This window comes from Protobothrops mucrosquamatus, unplaced genomic scaffold, assembly GCF_001527695.2.
Source record: "Protobothrops mucrosquamatus isolate PMUCROS unplaced genomic scaffold, P.Mucros_1.0 scaffold4155, whole genome shotgun sequence".
NCBI lineage: Eukaryota > Metazoa > Chordata > Lepidosauria > Squamata > Viperidae > Protobothrops > Protobothrops mucrosquamatus.
In genome coordinates this window covers 8,294-28,919 of record NW_015390081.1, presented here as the reverse complement: position 1 = coordinate 28,919, position 20,626 = coordinate 8,294, and the positions used below count along the sequence as shown (strand labels likewise).

General features: G+C 38.6%; 1 protein-coding gene across 1 annotated transcript in view; it reads right to left on the bottom strand.

Moving 5' to 3' along the window:
* Nucleotides 1-19,965, bottom strand: part of KMT2E (lysine methyltransferase 2E) — a 59,692-nt gene extending 39,727 nt beyond the window's left edge. The window contains exons 1-6 of the mRNA XM_015828013.1: nt 19,942-19,965; nt 7,633-7,817; nt 6,656-6,770; nt 4,994-5,223; nt 3,068-3,148; nt 1,785-1,843 (exon numbers count right to left, since the gene is read on the bottom strand). Coding sequence (XP_015683499.1) covers nt 1,785-1,843; nt 3,068-3,148; nt 4,994-5,223; nt 6,656-6,770; nt 7,633-7,703 — 556 coding nt within the window. The 5' untranslated portion in view covers nt 7,704-7,817; nt 19,942-19,965. The remainder of the gene's footprint in view (nt 1-1,784; nt 1,844-3,067; nt 3,149-4,993; nt 5,224-6,655; nt 6,771-7,632; nt 7,818-19,941) is intronic.
* Between the last annotated feature and the right edge of the window lie 661 nt (nt 19,966-20,626).

Below are 20,626 nucleotides of genomic sequence, written 5' to 3'. Positions count from 1 at the left end.
CACTAATAAAATAAAAACAAAGCCAACCTCCTTCCAACTAATGGGGAAACAAATGTTATTCAACAGCATTTCCTAAAGCTAAGACTTATTCCTTCAGGTTCCAAATAAATTTGAAACATTGGCTATCATCTCTGTTTTCTTCCCAAAGGCCTCTCTAATGCCACTGTAAACTCATAATGCAAAACATTAAGAAAAAAAGGAAAGGCTATCACATACATGGTGATCTTTATAACAAAAGGTCACCATCAACTTCGAATTACTCATTGCTTCACTGTTTTGTAGGAACTGTCAGCAGAAGTCAAACAGAACAATTAGCAAAAAAAAAAGTCCCTTTTGGCGTATGCAAATGTCTCCTAGGTGTCTTCAACACTTCCTCAAATTTAAGGCTGGGTTAAATTTATAAGTGGCTTGCCGTTTGGAAATACGTATTTTTATTCAACTATATATTTTATCATTCTAAAAAAAAAACCTTCCACTCTTGAAAAAAAAAAATCCTCACCCAGCATCCATTATTAAGAACCAAGCCTTTTTCTTCCTGAAGCAGAAAAAATTGCAGCAACATTATAATAATAATAATAATAATAATAATAGTAAAGTTGGAAGGGACCTTGAAGGTCATCTAGTCCAACCCCCTGCTCAGGCAGGAAACCCTTTCGGACAAATGGCTGTCCAGTCTCTTCTTTAAAACCTCCAGTGTTGGAGCATTCAGTGCTTCTGGAGGCAGGTTGTTCCACTGGTTAGTTGTTCTAACTGTCAGGAAGTTTCTCCTTAGTTCCAGGTTGCTTCTCTCCTTGATGAGTTTCCATCCGTTGCTTCTTGTCCTGCCTTCAGGCGCCTTGGAGAGTAGCTTGACTCCCTCTTCTTTGGGGCAGCCCCTGAGATACTGGAAGACTGCTATCATGTCTCCCCTCGTCCTTCTCTTCATTAAACTAGACAGACCCAATTCCAGCAGCCGTTCCTTATTTAAATACGCCACAATCTTCAGAGAAAAATAAAATAAAAAAGAAACCAAATCTGACCTAATGAGGCATGCTAACTGTTTTAGCAGCTTTTGCCCCCGAAGAGAGGATATTTGCCAGATAAGCAGATTTGGTATTTCCCCCATTTCAGAATAAACCGCATATAAACCTAATACTTCATTTTGCGGCAAAATTATATAAGAAAACACACCCCGGTTTATACGAGGCGCTTAAAGCCATTTTAGTCTATTTGGTTGCCACTGATTCCTGCTTTCTGTATTTTGTCATTACTTTTGCTCTGTATTTTATTTCTCTGTGTTGCAGACTGTCCAGAGTGTTCAATGATTGGAACAGTCGACAAATATTGTAAAATAAACAAACTCCAGCATCTTCGTATCACCAGTAGGACAACCAATTTTAGCAAAGCTGAGAAGCAAGACGTAAGGACTTGGAACAGCACCCAAGCTTCCTTCAAAAAGTTACTGCAGAGTTGTTATTTTTATTACAAGCATAATAGTTAACTAAAAACACAGGAAATAATTTTACAAGATTTGGTTAATTTAAACAATGTGCATTTGTCTTAGAAGGAAAATATTCAAAAGATGTTCTGTACACAAATACTGTTAAGTTATTTGCATAAAAATTGGTGAGCTATTTGCATACAAACAGGTTTTGATGAGCAAATAAAAACATTCCATCTATACTTCTTAAAGGATGTTTATTGTTTAGCAAAACCGGGTGGGGGTTGTCAACAGCAACAGTGCTCGGCATCAATATAATTATCAAGAACAAACCTTAGAATGTAATGAATTTTTTTTTACCTACCTGACATATTTTCCCTTTTTCTACGCTGGAGCAACACTGCTCTTTCTTTATCTAAGCTCCTTTTAAAAGAGAAAAAAAAAAAGAAACTAAGTAAATATTAAGATTTTGATGGAATATCAAAGCTTTTTTTTTTAACAAATGGCCTATGTGCATTAAATGTAATAAACAATTAAAATAAAAATGGCTGTATCCGCTCACCATACTAATTCATTCGTTTTTGCTCTTTGAATACAATATCAAACTTTTAGCCTGGAGCTCTCCACTCTGGGAATTTTATACTTGGTAGAAAGCATCCATTTCAAAGCACAGAACTTAAGCAATGCAGTGTCATCTAAATCTCTGTCACTTTAGTATTCCAGCTTCATACTTAGAGAGACAGACTAGCCCTCCTAAAGCAAGATTTGTATTCTGACAATATTCAAAACATAGAAACCGTCTCAAACTGGGTTTGTTTCTTCTAATACAATAACAGAATGCCTATACTGCACTATGGGTATTTTTTAAAAAAAATTCTGGCAAATATTGTGTGAACAGAACCAGAGGAAATGTATTCAGTAAATCGAGGTTACACGAGCCACATCCTGTTATAAACTATCTCGTTCTTCTGCCAATTCTTCATAAGATGCTCCAGCTAGTTTTATCCTATCTTATTCCTCCAAAGGTTGACTGGCCATTAGAAAGAGAGACATACACAAACCTCCTTTTTAAAGGATCACATTTTTTCCAGTACATAGAGAGGTGGATTATTTCTCAGATAAAATGACAATTATGTTAATTATGAGTAATCTTGATCCAGAGAACAGCAATAACAAAATACTGCTTAATGTATGCTTCAGCCTGCAATGCTTGTGATTAAAAATAGATAGATAGATGATAGATAGATAGATAGATAGATAGATAAGATAAGATAAAAGTAAAGATTTGAGAGACTTATCCTGTCACCATTTTTACCCATAAAAGTAAGTAATATTCTCTGTATGTACTGGAGCAATGATGATTATTTATTCTAATAATAAAATGAAGCAAGGTAAAGGTAATGTCCAAAGGTAATAAATATCAAATCTTCTTTAATTCAAGTATCATTATGAAAAAGGACTATTTTTGACAGCCCTTTTACTGAATGAAGAGTGCCACCTTTTAAAATAAATGGTTCTCTTTAATATAATATTCAAATGTATTGATATAATGGAGAGGAGATGTTTATCTTCATCTGCTCGTATTTTGTCCATGTTTCAAATCATATGCCAACACAAATAATATATTTTCAGTTATGCACCACTCACCTAGGCTGGCAACGCTCACAAAGGTATGTGTCAGGAATATGCTGCCTCTCAATCCCCATGCAATCAATGTGCTGCCAAACACTTAAAATAAAGAAAAGGAGAGAATACAGTGTTATCTTCATACTTTTCAAGATTTAGACAGTTCATTCAAGTTTCCTTGTGACTGAAGAAAATTATTTTCCCTAACACCTGCTATCATTTGCAATTATGATATGCAAAATGTAGGGAGTGTTCCATTATTGCGGTTTCAAAGAGTCTCCTCTCTAAACAATGTAGGAAGTGCTACATTACTCTCTTTTTGAGTGTTTGGATATCCTGCACGTGGCTTGTTTTGTTTCTGTAATTCCTCTAAAGCCACAAAGCCTTGAAGGAAGCATTAGCTGATAAGCAGCAGCCACACGGTTCAATCCTCTGCCCTCAGCCAAGCTAATTGAACAGGGCTGGGATGAGGCAGTATCATTTCTCTTTATATATATTCCTCTTTGCCTGGCTGCTTTTACTCTTGTTTTTAAACAATTTGTTATGAAGAAGGCAGCAATGTTACTGTCTGTCTGGGTGTTGTGCTTTTATTTTCAGGCAGGATACCAAATCTTGAGTTTATAGTCTGCATGTATACTATAATGAATGTTGCTGTACTCTCAAACATGGACATAGTCAAATGCAAAATTTAATGGCTTTGTTAACATGTTTTAACGTACAGGCAGGTTGGCAACATATGTGCATTGTGAATGTTTGTTTGGAAGAAGCATTAAGCCAGAAAAGTATATTTTTGCTGTTGGTCATTGCTACTGCTTCCTTTTAGGTTTATTCTACAGCTGCTTGTGAAAGCAGGTCAGACTGCAAAAGCCATTCTTAGCTGTTGCTTCCTTTGTTTGCTCTGGTAATTTTTAAAATGTTTGCTTTGTTTTATGTTGGCTAATTCTTCTGTAGGTGGGATGGAAGGTAGCACTCAGCATGGTCCCTAGGACAAAAGATAACAGCAATGAGCTTGTTTCAAGTTCCCATTGCTTGGACAGAATGTTCTGATGGGATCGTTTTATTCCAAGCTACAAACATTTGTTTTTTTTTCTTTCACGCACTTGCCTATTCTTCAATTTTAACAATATGATCATTCGGAAAGTTACTTTCTGACTGAAGAGTTAAAATGGGCACAGATGTTTTTTCTGGATAGCAGTTTCTCCAATAAAACCAACATTTGCTGTATGGAGTTTCATTAATGTGGGTTTTTTAAAAAAAAAAAGTTCAAAAGAAAGTTGCTGCTAATATACATGCTATATCGCCATCAAGATTTCCCATTGCAGAGATTTTAACTCCCACCATGTCTGTCAGACATGCAGCACCTTCAGAATTATACAATTTGTATACAATTATACAAAGATTCCAAAAAACAGACCTCTTTGTTCATTAGCAATAGCACTTAGACTTACTGTATATACTGCTTTACAGTGCTCTCTAAGCGATTTAGAGTTTTACAGAGTCAGCATATTGCCCCCAGCAATCTGGGTCCTCATTTTACTGACCTTGGAGGGATGGAGGCTGAGTCAACCTTGAGTTGGTCAGGATTGAACTCCTGACAGTGGGCAGAGTTAGCCAGCAGTCCTTCATTCTAACCACTGAGCCGCCAGGACTCCTAGCTACTTATCACACAGTTCTGAGCTATGATCCTCAGCCTGATCCCCACTTGCAGAGTCTCTGCTGACCTGATGGCCTGTCATCTCATCTATCCATCCTGTGAGCAAAAGGGTGTCCAACACAATGACAAAATGGTGATGGCTTCTATTGTTGCCACATTTGCCTCATGGCCTAAATACTTTGTTAGTGAGGGAAATCTCACCGAACAACCAGAGGACCAGCATAGCTGGTAGTAAGTAATACTAGGTATAAATGTTTCAAAATGCTTGTGCGTACGGACTACAGGTATTTTACCTGCATTTGTCACAACAGATCATATAGCCATCGTCGTGGGTGAATCCACAAATGCACCGAGTTATATCAGTGCCGTAGCTTCCATCCTCAGATGTGCTGATAGTAGTAGCACTGGATGTCTCATCGAAATTTGGAGCAGTGTATATGCCTACTTCATTCTTGCTTATAAGAACGGAAGGAGGCGGCGATGCTGGGGGTGTTGGAGGAGGACGAGCGCCATAATTATGGTCCTGAAAAAATTAAGTTATATAAAAATCATCCATCTTTTCATAAGACCTTTTTTTCTGGAATTCATGCATAGAATTATAAATCTGACCTTTTCAACATTTCTCCCACCAGCTCAACTTCACTTACGATCGTGTAAACAAATATATGTTTAAAATCTCTGAAGCGAATTAGCATTAAATAATATTTACCATTCTTTTAAAAAGGAAATGAATAGAATAGAATAGAGCTGGAAGGGACCTTGGAGGTCTTCTAGTCCAGCCCCCTGCTCAAGCAGGAGAGCCTATACCATCTCAGACAAGTGACTGTCTAGGCTCTTTTTAAAAATCTCCAGTGATGGAGTGCCCACGATTTCTGGTGGCAAGCTGTTCCACTGGTTAATTGTCCTCACTGTCAGTAAAATGCATATTACTTTATCCATTCTGACACTACTGAGGCTTTATCATATGCATTTCTTATCCATCCTGAATAAACAAAATCTGATCATCATTAATGTTTACATCAAGGAAAATAGTTAGGCATCACAAAGCATGTTGCTGGGTAGGGCTAAATACAAACCAGGGTTCTTTAATTATGATATTATACGACATACTTATTCAGGCCAAATGTTAAGACTATCAAGAGAAAGCACATCTTCTTTCTCAGTATAAACACTAATTTCATTTAAGCAGAAGATGAATCCTTCAATGCAGGATTAAAATTTCCATCTTTTTTATAGTTGTAATAATTGGTTTAGGGGGTATTTACTTAGAGAAGGAAAAGCCCTACTTTAAGGAAAAGCCCTACTTTATCGAGTCATCGCTGCAAGCACCAATTTTATAAGATGCTATATTAAAACAAGTAGTGATATGATCAGGTGATTGGGTAACGATAAAGCAGCCAAGAAAATGGCACCAAATTTCTATTTGAACACAAGGCAGAGCAGTAATACATTCAAAATGGACTTGAATGGATTTTATTCTTCTCGCTGCGCCAACCTGCTGCTTTCTTTACATGCAACTGGAGACTTTACTGTAGGAAAGCTTTGCTGTGTGGAGACATTTTAAAGGACTATGTAATTTGTGCAGATTGTTTAAAGGCGTAACAATCAGAGGAAGTGTAATGGCAAGTAAGGCAAAGCTCCAGCTTTAATTGCCATAGGACTAGGTTTATAAGATCAGGCTGGTCAAGGGCAATTCTATCGTAATTTTAGCTTCCAATTGAATTTATAAGCCCAATTCTATTGTTCAAGACAAAACAATGACAGTCGTAATAGCAGAAGAATTTGAGATAAACATTGTAAAGAACCATTGAAACCAGCATCTTCTATAATGACGTTGAGTTTGGATACGCCTGTGAGCTGTTTTCATAGCAAGCCAAACTAACTCGCCAAAACACAATTAAATGTCTGGAAGCTTAAACAGGATCTAAAATAAAGGCTTTAAAAAAAGAACATACCGCATAAGGCAAACCAATGTAACTGTGTGAATGATGAGAGCTGCTATTATATAGTTGGTGTGGATAACTGTTTGACTTCTCAACTACCACAGGGCTAGCTTCTACAGATTCAGGTCTGAAAAGCAAGGAAGGTGATAAAACATTACAATTTCACATTGCGTGTGTTTTTCTCTTGCCTATGAATGCTGAGCATATAACAAACTGTGAAAATGTATACAATACAATGCAGAGAAACGTTCTGAAGGAACCCACTGCAGAAACTGGGAAAATGCTGCTCATGTCACTCATGCCAAATTGCCACTGAAGCACACATACTAGCAAGTGAGCACTGTATGAATTTTAATAACACAGGCAATGTTGTACAACACAACACAGCTGTACGAAAAATGATTGCAAGGCAAAGAGCACATTAGCATCAACAGTCCTTATTGTTTCTGCGATCACATATGAGACGTAGGAGACATCCCATATGTTGTTAACAGTATCTGAAACCCCAGTAATTTTCATCAGTGACATCTAGTGGTAGCCTTAGAGTAGCTCCACAAGTCCCCACACAAGCTGATTTTCACATGGTTATTATTCACCTTTTTCCAGTTTCTACTAGAATATATTAATTCTGGGTAGCCCAAATAACCCTCAAGTAAAATATAAAGTTTCGTCATGAAAAATATAATTAACAAACTTGTTTCAAAAGATGAAGTGATAACATTTAAAAAAAATCTATTCTTAAACTTCACACTATAATTATAGCTGAGCATATTTAAATTTACCAAGTTTAAACTTTTAAGAAAGGTATTTTTAAAAAATCTGATTCACCTATTTTGGACAAATTCAATGAATATTAATCCTTCTGCACACTGACTTTGCGCAGAAAGCAAATCAACTGAAATTTGGTAACATATATATACTGCATGCTAACAATGAAAACAATGTAACACAATAGGAAGACAAAGTTGCTATAAAGCTCTGATACTTACTCTGAGCCTGCAGCCATTTCCAAATAAGATGTTTCTGCTGTATCAACCCCCAACGGGACCACTATGCTCATGACGTTCGTTTCTGATAAATTCGTTTACTATGGATTTCTATGCATTGGTATCCAAAACACTGGGGCATGCCAGCCACAGTGCTCATTGCAAACATCTAAGTGCATCCACAAACTCTGTTCAACAACAACAACAAAAGTTGAAAAGTCACATATTTTTTTCCCAGAATGAATCTAACATTAAAAATGAAAAACACTGATTCATGGTATAATGATATTCAAACAAAATCTTGCTGAGTTTAATGACACATTCTCAACTGTGTTTAATATTGCAAGCCTAATGTATAATAGGAGTAAATTTATTTTTTTACTAAGTTATGTGCCGCGCATCTCACTGTTGAAGCGACTCTGGCCAGTTTCTCTAACCTGATACACATTTGTTAATTTTATTAATGATCCTTTCAAAATAAACTTACTTATTTGGGTTAGCCATTCTGTATAGGGGCAGAATGCTCAGACATCAAAAATTTGTAAACTGCTAGATATAGATTCATTTGCATTATTCTGCTCTGATAGTTATAGCCCAACCAAGAGAACTGGAGATTTCTCGGCAAATAAAGGTGGCCTATTGGAAAAATCTGATAATTTATCGTGAAGATCCATCATGTAAGTGGCTCAATGAAAACTTGCCCTCTACAATTAATTTCTCTTGTCTACCACAGAGCAGCCAGAGGAGGTCAGACACTCAAGCACCTTTTTGCCTTCCAAATCTCAGGTTTGACAGTCTGACAAACTCTGGCCTCCACTCCAGCTGTTGGGATGGTAGTCAAATGTGATTTCGAACAGGGCTTAAAATCCAGTTAAGTACATTTAGGATTGCAACCAAGAAAAGAAGCCCTGATGCTAGGGATAGAAAGTTGCCCTGCTTTTTCCCTTTTGGGTGAACTTCGCTGACGTCCTATAGTTCTCAGGTCCTCCCCAGTCCCCTCACAATATCCATCTGAGTAAATCACCTTTCTCTTCTCATGTCAAAGAGGTAGACACCTATAGAAATTTCTACAACGGGGGAATTGCTTTGGGAATTTGCTCTTAATGGTTCTTACCCCAAGTACTATTTAATATGAAACCTCACTTGCACGATATTGCTGGAGAATGTTATATGCCTTTATTTTTTATGTGTTCTCATTTGTTTAAATTCCTTTGAGTCTATAGGCTAGGGGTCTTCAAACTTGGCCCTTTTATGACTTGTAGACTTCAACTCCCAGAATTCCTCAGCCAGGCACACGTGCCTGGCTGAGAAATTCTGGGAGTTGAAGTCCACAAGTCATAAAAGGGCCAAGTTTGAAGACCTTTGGTCTAATCTATCTATCTATCTATCTATCTATCTATCTATCTATCTATCTATCTATCTATCTATCTATCTATCTATCTATCTATCTATCTATCTATCTATCTATCATCTATCTATCTATCTATCTATCTATCTATCTGTCTATCTATCATCCATCTCTCTCTATATATCTCTATCTAGCCTATTTATCTCTATCATCTATCATTTATCACAAGGGTCTTCAAACTTGGCCCTTTTATGACTTGTGGACTTCAACTCCCAGAATTCCTCAGCCAGGCACGCTGGCTGAGGAACTCTGGGAGTTGAAGTCCACAAGCCATAAAAGGGCCAAGTTTGAAGACCCCTGCTATATGCTATCCTTTGACACTCCTAATACTGCGAGCAAGATGGATTTATAGTTCCAAAAAAATCAAAATAGAAGTTACTTTCATCACCACTTCTTGGAATACGTGATAATGATAAAATACCATTTCGGTCTTATTGTGATGCTCAGATCTCATGGAAATGGGAGTTTTTATCTACCTTAAACTTCGGTCTCTGCAGCTGAACTATTTTTTAAATGAACGATGCCCAAATATACGGTAGTTATTTTATCTAGTTGTTGTTGTTGTTTTTTAAAAAACTTACTTAATCAATTGAGTTGTAAAGTTTACGTTCACTGTATTGCTCTCCCTATTAGAAAACATTTACTATCTTAAAATATGCATGGAACAGGACATATCAAGCACACCTAATTTGTCTGAACTATTACGTTGCTTACCATCTGTTCTGACTGCCTCAGCAGGAATGAAACTGACACATCTGCCAGAAAAATGCAGAATAGAAAAAAATTGGTTTCTAAGCAGAAAAAGTCTCACTGAATAGGAGATACTATATATATGTGTGTGTGTGTGTGTGTGTGTATATGTATAATCTATATATATAATCTCGCAACAATTATAATTTTTAAATTAATGGATAGGATTTGGACTTAGTTATGTCTAGAAAAGGCCCAACTGAAATAAAATGGACAAGTTAGACATTACTATTCTTTGCTATGACTAAATCTAGATCTAATGCAGTATTTTGAATACTACTACTTTTTAAAGGTAGCACTCCAAACTGCAAAAAAAGTGGTGGTTTCTATGTTCCACTCTGCTTATTAGGAACATAAAATGCAAGAATACCCACATAATTTTAGCTAGGATCTTTTCTGGCTATAATAATACTTAAGAAATACAGCATCCTATTATGTTAAGAAAAATTCTCTTTGGATCAGTAAGGTTAAATTTAATTAATGTGTCAAACATAATAGGTTATAAAGTCTTCCACATCCCAAATTATGCTGCCCCCTTTTAGCATTTTTTTTAATAAGGGGAAAGCATTAGCTGTGACTCCAACAACTATTTAAGAGGAGCTGATAGCAACAACTAATTCCAAGACTGTAGCACTGACATGCATAAAATATTCTTTCAGAACTTAGTTGGAAAGCCAAAAATGTCCTGTTAGCCAGAAGAAGATCAAAAGGGTTTTTTATATGTGTGCTTGTCTTCCCGAGTTTTTTCAAAAAGCCAAATCTTGAAGCATATCAAGAGAACTTAAGGGGCATTAAGAACAGTCAGTTCTGCTACTTAAAATTTATTAAATAATTTACTTCTTTAAGTATAGCCCAGAACAGGATTGTTGGCCCACTGTCTGCAACTGGAAAAATTTCCAAATATTTCCAATTGGTTAAGATATAAACTCTTGGGTGTTCAGCGAAGTAGTTAAATGAAGATAACTACACTACATTCAGAACTGGTTTTTTTTTTTTTTATGGAATCTCACTAGATACCTCTTTGCAGTCTGACGTTGTTCCATTCATTACTACTGTCTGGATGAAGTTGTTCAACCAACTGCTGTAACCCATCTTTATTACCTGAAAGCAATAGGCATCTTATAACCATGTTGTTAATATCAATGTTCTAAAAGATTAAAACTTTTGTCCATATAACTGCATTCAGTAACAGGAGCTATTTTAAAATGCATTGTGCTCTCATAGTCAACGCAAATATTTCAAACAAGAAAATAATGCATACGGATATTTACCGCACAAGCAGTGACTAAAATATAGTTTGGGAACAAAATCTGCGGATGGATCACTACTATAGGAGTAGTTTGCAACTGAGAGCCAAGGTAGCAAGACACAGCCCTCTATTGTTTCAGGCAAAAGAGGATTTTCCCAAAGGAAAGTAAGAGAGGCAAATCAAGTGAGGAAAGATATGTAGTTTAGAACACTGAGGTACAGTCCTTTCCGGGCAAGATTCACATATATTTCCACTTTTGTTACAAACCAAAATGGAGAATATTATATCATAACACCCTGCATATCTTACACACACTGCTGCACAAAAACTTTGCAACATGGCATGTTAGAAAATTACTGACAGAAAAACATGTTAAATTGATTAAGGGAGTCCCTGTGTGTAAATTGGGTGCCTTAGCCATGAAAGCCAAGCTAGGTGACCTAGGGCCAGCCACTCTCTCTCAGCCCAACTCACTTGTTGTTATAGGGAAAACAGGAAGAGGATGCTGTGTTGGATATGGTGAGGAATTCTGGGAGTTGAAGTCCACAAGTCATAAAAGGGCCAAGTTTGAAGACCCCTGCTTTATAACGTGTCCAACATTTTTTTTTTTTTAACAATGGGTAGTTTTAGTGGTACTATTAAAGAAGCTCAGGACTTCAAAAGCTCCTGATGTATAATATGCTAAATCATGCAAGGAACTGTATAAAAATGGAGGTAAAGCGTCTCTGAAGTCAGACTCAATTGCTGATCACGACACGAGCACTTTTTCAAGCAGTTTTCTTGACAACGCTATCAAAGTTTGCCATTGCCTTTTTCAGGTTAGTCTAATATAGCCCTTGTGTTGATAGCGTTCAAGTACTAACTCTATTTACCCTAGCTTGGTTTTTTTTGTTTTTTAAATGATCAGCTAAGATCATCTAGGTACTGCTACCTGCTGTGATAAGAACCAAATAAAGCAAAGAGTAAAACCCCTAAAGCCAGCCACCAAAAGTCAGACGATGTACGGTAGGTAATAGGCTTACTTGGATAATTTGACGCCAGTTGCCATCTCTCAACCTAACATAACACACGGGGCTGCTAAAAGGATAAACTGAGGGGAGACTTTCATACGCATTACCATAAGCTTCCAGAATATAAGAACATAAATATAATAAAAGCAGAAAGATAAACGATAACTTAAACGAATTCTAAGTTATCTACTAAGTTACCACTCCCCAATATTAAACTGGAATACTGCTGGAGAAGACAATCTGATCCTAACATCTTCAAAGCAAAATAAATGCAGCTAATTATGATTAAAACCACACGTACAAAAAATTCTGATTTACTGATCTGCTTTTATACATATATCATGTATACTAGCTCACTGTGTATATTTCTCTCCCTTGCTCTCCCCTCCCTCCTTCACTCTCTCCCTCCCTCCCTCCCTCTCTGCAGTACCAGGTAACGTATAATTTAGGTACAAAGAATTCTAAATATTTCCAGCTGGAAATTCTGTATTCGACATGCCACCAAGAATAGAACATTTTTATTAGAAAACCAATCATGGCCCTTTTGATTTCAGTTTTATTTACAATGTTTGCTCGTCCTTTCACTTTCTAATATCCTCCCCCCCCACACCCCAAATCACACTACATAGATGCTAAACCTGGGCATCCGGAAGCAAGACAGGTGGCTTAGCAGAGTAGTAGTTTATGAACAAAGAGCTGTTTTGATTGAAGATCTAGGCCAGAATCAGCAGCTTTATAAGGTCAGAAAGGACTCAACTGCTCATGTCATCTCATTCTTACTAGACTGAAAGCTGCAGGACAGTTTAGCAGTGTGCAGCAGGCAACAGCAGCACTGTAACAAACAGAACAGGTCAGCAATTTACTAAGCTTCTAAGCTGCTATGGTAAATACCCCTAGACCAAGTTTATTTTATTTATTTATTTATTTTTTAGATTTATATCCCGCCCTTCTCCTTGCGGACTCAGGGCAGCTAACAACCGGATAAAAATACAAAAATATCACACTACAGATTAAAAAGTTAATTAAAAGGGAAATATTAGTAATTGGTCTAATTAAAATTATAATTAAAACCCCCTCTAAAAGTTTCCCCTAGGCCAGTCCCGCAAGCTGGAATAACCATGTCTTAAGGGCATGGGATGTCTTAAGTGGGATATAAGCTGGCTAGCTCTCTTCAATCAGGTTTCTCCAACCCATCTTTATGGGTATCTTGGTTCACATCTACAACCTTGTTTTCTTGACAACCCTATCTGTACAGTGTGTTGACTCCCACACCCTTTACATCCTTTTCCAGTCCAGGATGAAAGAACCAAGGCTTTCTGAACTATATAGCCTATAGATAGAGACAAAAAATTCCAGGAACAGTTATCCAAAGAATGTATCTCCTAGTCCTTAAGGTGAGTCAGACAATCTCCAGCATTTAAATGTTTATTTTCACAGATAAATTTCAAAATTCAGTATAGGAATTTAATTTTTTTTTCTATAGCCATAACAGCTCATACCACAAGAGAGTAATAACAGGAAAGATAATGGTGGTACCCATTCCAAAATAAACTAGCATTTATAATATCTTTCCTCATTTTTCAGAGAAGTGGATTTGTACAAGACTAATAGCCCTGACACAGCAGTCACCCAAAATATGTAAAGATGGCAAAATAGTTTTGGAATGATCAGATAGGAGAACGCTTTTTTTAAAGGATAGAATGCCATTTTGAGAGGAATAGGCACAGTACTGTAATATGGTAGAAGTTAAGCTATTCCTTGACAATTCCAAGATGCTATGAGTAGAAATTAGACATTGAGAACCTTCTCCATCTCTATTAAAAGAAACTGCGAGAGGGAAACAGAAAAATACTGTCAGGCTTTCAACGTCACAAATGTTATGAGGAGGTTTTTATCCATGTGATCTACATTTTTGAAAGACTTATTTGTGTTATTGGAGTTTTAATGTTTGACAAAGAATAAAAATACTACAGGGTTTTTTTTTTAAATAGAAGGCATGCAGATCAATGTTTGCCAGTTTTTTTCCCCCTTGAGTGTCTTGATTCCAAGAGATTGTGTGAACAACCTTGCAGTTTTCTAGGCAATGTTTTTCTTCTTCTTAAGGTTGAGAGAGTAACTGCCCCAAAGTTATACAGTTGATTCATGTGCCTAAGTTATGATTAGAATCCAGGGTTCCCTGCTACTAAACAACTAAACAACACCTTAAACAACTAGACCAGAGCCATGGCTGGCTCAGGAATTCTGGGAGTTGAAGTCCACGAGTCATAAAAGAGCCAAGGTTGCCTATAACCCTGAACTAGATCAAACTGGCTCTCTTAAATATAATAAATGACAGGACAGTTGTCTTCCAGAGTGAAATAAGCATATTTTTTTAACACTACAATTATTTGGTTTCATAACAGTGGGTATAAAGCACATGCTATCATTAGTGCAGATCCCAAAGTTTACTCTTAGCATAAATAGAAGCCTTGGAATCAAAATGGTTTGTTTACATCACAGTATCAAGGAGAAAAGAAACTAATCCAAATTATGTTTTTGAGGCTAAGCTTTCATTGCCCAACATTAACTGTTAAAAGTTATCAATTGTTTAACAATTCACATAGAAAAAATGTGTTTCATTTCATTTCAATTGATGAGGATAGGAATTACCTATCTCCAAGTCTACATGCAAAATTTAATTCTCTCTAATGTAATATTTCAAAATAGTTAACTGTTTCACAAGTAAATGTTCTGATGCTTTGAAGATATAAAAAAGTATTCCGATAGAAAATTCTGCAAATGAGATTAATTTTAAAATCAATGAAATCAGAATGCATAATGGTAATTAATTTTTAAAGATATTGGGACTCACAACTGATTGAAGTTGACAGCCCACTGAAAAGATAGCTACTGAAAATTGTCAGTGTTACATAGCACAATAAACTATGTTTTCTATTACATATTATTATTGGCATGTATTACATATTTGGTAGTATTATTGCGCATTAACTGTACTAGAAATTACACAGAAATTCTGTGATGTTTGCTTGGTCAACATTTTGAGGAAAACTCCAGCATGGAGAAGTTTTCTCTACATAGGCAAAAGCCAAAAGTTTTGTTATATTCCATTTTATGGCCAGAGGCTGCTTTCATTAACAGAACAGAATGGAATATATAGCATCTGAAACATCCTTATTCTGTATTTTTTCTTTAGCTTGAACTACAAAAATTCATTTGGTATAGTTTAGATTTATTCTGGTGTAGAAGTAGACAAGATCAACATTTTGTAAAAAAAAAACAACAACCCTGAACTCTACAGGGGAAAAACGATTGGCATTCATCCAAAGCAGGAGACCTCTGGGTATCTTCACTACCAGAATTGAGGTGGTAATAGTAGTTACACATTATAAATCCACTTTATTTTCTTACAAAATAGTTTCAGTAACCTATTTGAGGGAGGGGTGAGCCTTTATGTTGTTATTATTGTCAAACAATTGGGAATTGGAAACCCTTGCCAATCCACTCTAAATTACCTGGAGATCTACCAGTACATCCCAAGACATTTTGTATCCTATAAATGGTATCAGGAAACCTTCTAATATAATCTATTACCTTCCAATTAGTGCATTAGAAAGCATACTCATGATTTACATTTATTCATTCTTGTATTTCCTAATTCTTTGGCTCAATACTTAAGTTCTAGAATTTAAACTAGGCTCAACCATTTGAATATTTGGGGGCTTACCACATACTTTAATGTAATTTGGGATACTAAAATGTGTCTCAAATCAAATAATGTATGCAGTTTTTAGACTAGAACAGCGGCTCCCAACTTTTTCTATACCCCGCGCCCCTAGAACGCTTCTAATATATTCTTGCACCCCTTACAAAAATTCGAAATAGCGACAACAAATTATGCATATACACTATAATTTTGAAAACCCAAGTTTTTGCACCCCCTGGAATATCGTCTCGCACCCCCGGTTGGGAACCCCTGGACTAGAAAGAATAAAGACATAATTCCTTTATACCAAAATGCAGGTTTTGTGAGATCTGGGCCATATTCTTATGTTTTTATTTCCACAGTTTGAAAAAAAAAATAAACGTTTTGTGATTGACTATTATTACAATTCTACAGTCCTATACCTGGGAATAAGCTTCATTGAACATTACAGGATTTAGTTTTGAATAGGCTCTGGAAATTAGAACTATTCCTAAATAGCCATATATGGAAATGATGTGCACCATGTAATAAATTATTAAATCTCATTATGCCCTACATTGTGTTAAAAATACAACAAGATCCAAGGAATATTTCAGAATGACTGTTATTATTCAAGAGTTTTATTTTCTCTTAATTCTGTCCTATACCTAAATAGAAAAATATTTTCTGAAATTATTTAATAAACATTCTCATTTTAGGTCTCATTGCGTATCTTCCTACACTAAGAAAAGTGCTATATTATCATTTATATTGTTTTTTTAAAAAATAATTTTACTATGATGAAGTATTACTTACTATCATAGTAATCAAGATCTGCCTAAAGAGCATCTCCACTAAGAGCAGAGATGATTGCCATGCAGTAAAATAGAAGGGCAAGAACAGTACTTTAAAAAGACAGTATTTTGAATGTGCTGAAGCCAACTGAATCTATATAGCAAAATTGTCATTTACATTGAATTCTATTTATTTTAAAGCAAGTCCCAGGAAATTCAAGATACTTGTTCCTTAATAGGCACACACATATACTTGTTGCTGTCAATTCTGTGAACAGAGAATATCCCTTATAAAAAAGTGTCTTATTTCAAACTAAGGATACACAGGTTTGGGATGTTGAATTAATAATTTCCAGAAATTATTTTGGCAATTTAAAGCCTATTGCTGGGGAATGCAAGATTGTCAGAAGAGAGCAATGTAGAACAAAGGGTTTAAGATGGGTTTCATTTCTATATAAAGAGACTGAACTGACAGATGGGTTTCTGTATAATCTAGAATTCTACTCACAGCTTCCTTAAGCAAATCAAACAGAAATCATAGAGTTACTGTCAGAAACCAATGAGAGCAATCCAGAAAGTCACTATAAATTTTGTTTTGCAATCACATTTGGGCCAAATATTGGCAATAAAATTAAGCCTATCAATTTCTAGGCATGAATAAAATTCACTAATTACAAATTATGACCACAATGAAGATATGGGTACCAAAACAATACCTTTATCAAGAAACTGTCACAATCTTTACACAATCCTTGGGAATCTTGCTCCTAAGTTATAAGTGTTCCAAAAGATGCAAAAACATGCAATTAAAATATTAATTTTTCTTCTGACAAAATCAGCATTTATGGACAATACACTACATGCTATATAGGCCTCACAATGTACTGAAGCCATACATGATCGGCCTTCTAAATACTATTTTCCCTATCATTTGCCTAAAAAAGCTAGCATTAATGTAAAGAGGTCATTATTACCATTATAAGTCAGTAACATTAGCCACTGGAGAAAATGTTTTCCTAAAGTAATATTTGTATTTTGCTACTAATTTCAAGAGATTTCAGCTTCAAGTTTAAACCTCGACTAAAGAACTAAAATAGCAAAAGAAAAGAAAAAATAAAAGGAACTCAAAAGTTTCACACACCTTTCTACAAAAGTCCTTCAAAAGATTAGGAAAATACCTTTTTGATGGGGACTATGGAGGAGAGAAGCTAAGCAGCTTGCTAACCATTTGTCTTTTGCATTAATCATTATTCATTGGTCAATGTTAATTAACAGCTTAAGTATAACTGTCGCACAAAAAGTGAATTTCAGGTACAGAGGGAGAGAAACTGTCGAAACACACAACCTAGATGCTTAAATCCAAAAGGAGAGAAGCAAAGCTCAAGTTTAAATCTATGTAATTTCCTGGAGGGAAGGGAGGAGGGGGGGGAAAAAACAGGGAACTCTGGAATATTTTGTCCAATAGCAAGACACTATTAATAGATATATATATATTTGAGTAATATTTTGACGGCACCCTCCAAATTTTAATGGAAATACCATGTTAAAATAACTGGCTCTTATTTTTTTTTTAGGCGTGTGTGTGTGTGTGTGTGTGTGAGGAGAGAACGGTACCACACCAATCTAGCACAGGAACTTGTCCACCATTTTAAAAATAAAAGTGGGAAGATTTAATATGGCAATGCATCTGAACTCACTTTACACACAAACACACACACACACACACACACCACACACAGGAAAAACACAAGCAGCTACAAGGGACCGTCCTCGCCCTCCCTGAGGAAGATTTTCCTTTCGCACAAAACAGCCGATAAAATTAATCAAGCGGAACACCAGCATCTAGTAAAAATAAATAAATAAATAAGAGGCGATCTGTGAGGGGTTTTGTTTTTATTTTTGTTTTTCTTCTGGGCGGCGATCCGGCGATAAGAGTTTCCCCTCCCTCCCTCCCCCGCCCATCCCTTTTTAAAAAAAAAAAATATTTTATTTTATTTTTATCTATATCCAAGCAAAAGCAGCCCCGATTATGAACAACGTCGCTGCAGACAAAAACGCACCGCGCGGGGTGTGGAGGACCCGAGCTGATTAGATTACCACAACATCAGCCTCGGGGCCGCCATTTTTAGAGCCGCTTAAAAGGACAAAAGAGGGGGGAAATGTAGGGTTTTATTCACGCCACTTTTTTTTTTATTATGATGATGAGGAGGAAGACGACGACGGGTACGAGTATCTTTATTCTTCTCGTTCTTTATATTGCCCCCGAGTCGCTGAGGAGAAAGAAGCGCTGCTTTGGCGGGCCCGCTTTGGGTCGGATTCTCCGTTGGGGTTTGTTTTTTTTTTCGGCCCCCGACCCCCGTTAAACGGGGAAGGAAATAAAGAGAGGAGGAGGGGGGGTCTTTTTGAAGGAAAACTGAGGCGAAAAGGAATCCAAAGCGTTGTTTTTTTTTCTTTTCTTCCAGAGACCCGAAGGTTTCTTCTTTCCCCCCCCCCTCCTCGGGCGAGGGACTCTTGAGGAGAAACCGGGAGCTTCGGGCGACCGTTTGTTTCCCTCAGACGCCGGGATCCGCAGCGGGAGGGACGGCGCTCTCGCCTCAACTCTTCCCCGGGCAAAAGAGGCTTTTTCCGCCTCCTTCTTCTCCTGCAGAAAGGGGAGAGCGGTCCCCTCACCCGCCCGTCCGTCCATCCGTCCGCCCGGAGGCAGCTATAAATAAAAGCCTCGTCCGGCCCCTTCTCCGAGGCGGGGAGGGCTCGCCAGCCCGGTCCCGAGACCTGCTTGGCCCCCCTCCACACCCACACCCAGCGGAGAAGGAGGATGGGGAGGAGGATTAGGCCCCTCTCCGGAGCAAGGTGAGGGGCGAAGAAGGGCTCCCTTCCCCGGGCTTCCCCTCAGGAAAGTCGGCGTCCGCCTCTTGTCAGCAGGGGGGAAAACAAAAAGCGACACCCCCCCTCAGGCCCGCTTTTCATCCCACCCGGGGGGTCTCCTGCACCTTTCAATCTCCCCCCCTCAAAATATAATAATAATAATAACTGCCATTGAAGGACAACCTCCGCCGCTTGACAATAAACGCGCCATCTTCACGAGACGGAGCGACTCCCTCGGCTGTTTCAAAGGTGACACCCCCCCCGTCCGCGCATTCACACACACACACACAGATACACGCGTCAGGAGGAGTTTGAAAAAAAATAAGAGGAAAGAAAAGGCCCTTGGATAGGGAAGGGTCCCCAGACGGACGCGGCCCCCCCACCCCAGCCCCGGAGGGCGGCGATGCTCCGCCGCCGCTGCCCTTCTTCCTCGGGGAAGGAGACGCTCCTTCTGCCGTCTCCCCCCCGCCCCAACGCCCCAGCTCAGCCAGCCCAGCCACGGCCGCCGGGCATGACAACCGCACCGTAAACAAATCCGGCGGCCCCGGACTCACCTGGAATGATCACCGGCCAGGCAGCGGCGGCGGCACCCCGACCCGAGCGCCTGGCTTGGCCACAGTGCAACCGTCCCGCTGCGGAGGTCCCCCCCGCGGGTGAGAGAGCGAGCGAGCGAGCAGGACGGAGGCTTCCGCAGGCGCGGGGCGAGGAGGAGGAGGAGGAGGGTCGAGGGCAGTTATCCCCCGAGCTGGCTGGCTTGGCTTAGCTTGGCTTGGCTGCGCAGGGCCCTGCTGAGAAGCGCCGCCGCCGCTTCGGACCTCTGGACCACCCCCTGGTTGCCCCCGCGCCGCTGCCGCTGCTCTGCCTGCCGTGTCTCCCTCCTCGCAGCCGCCTACGCTCCTTCCGATGTCACTGCCTCTCTCTCTCCCTCTCTCGCTCTCTCTCTCTCTCTCTGGCTGGGAAAATGGCGTCGGCTCTCCCCCCTCCCTTCCTCCCGCTGCCGCACGGGTTCACCCACCCCGCCCGGCAGGGGCAGGGTTACCAGGGCGAAGCCAAACAGCCGCCATTTTCCTTGTGGGCTTTGCAGCTGATGCCCTTGGAAGGCGAGCCCGGGCCGGGGTATGGCTCGGTGGAGGAGGACGGGGGAAGAAGAGGAGAAGGGGGGGGAGGAACGAAGGCGAACCTCCCCCCCCCACTCTGGAAAGCGAAGAGGGGGCAGAGGAAACGGAGTGAGGGGGGGCT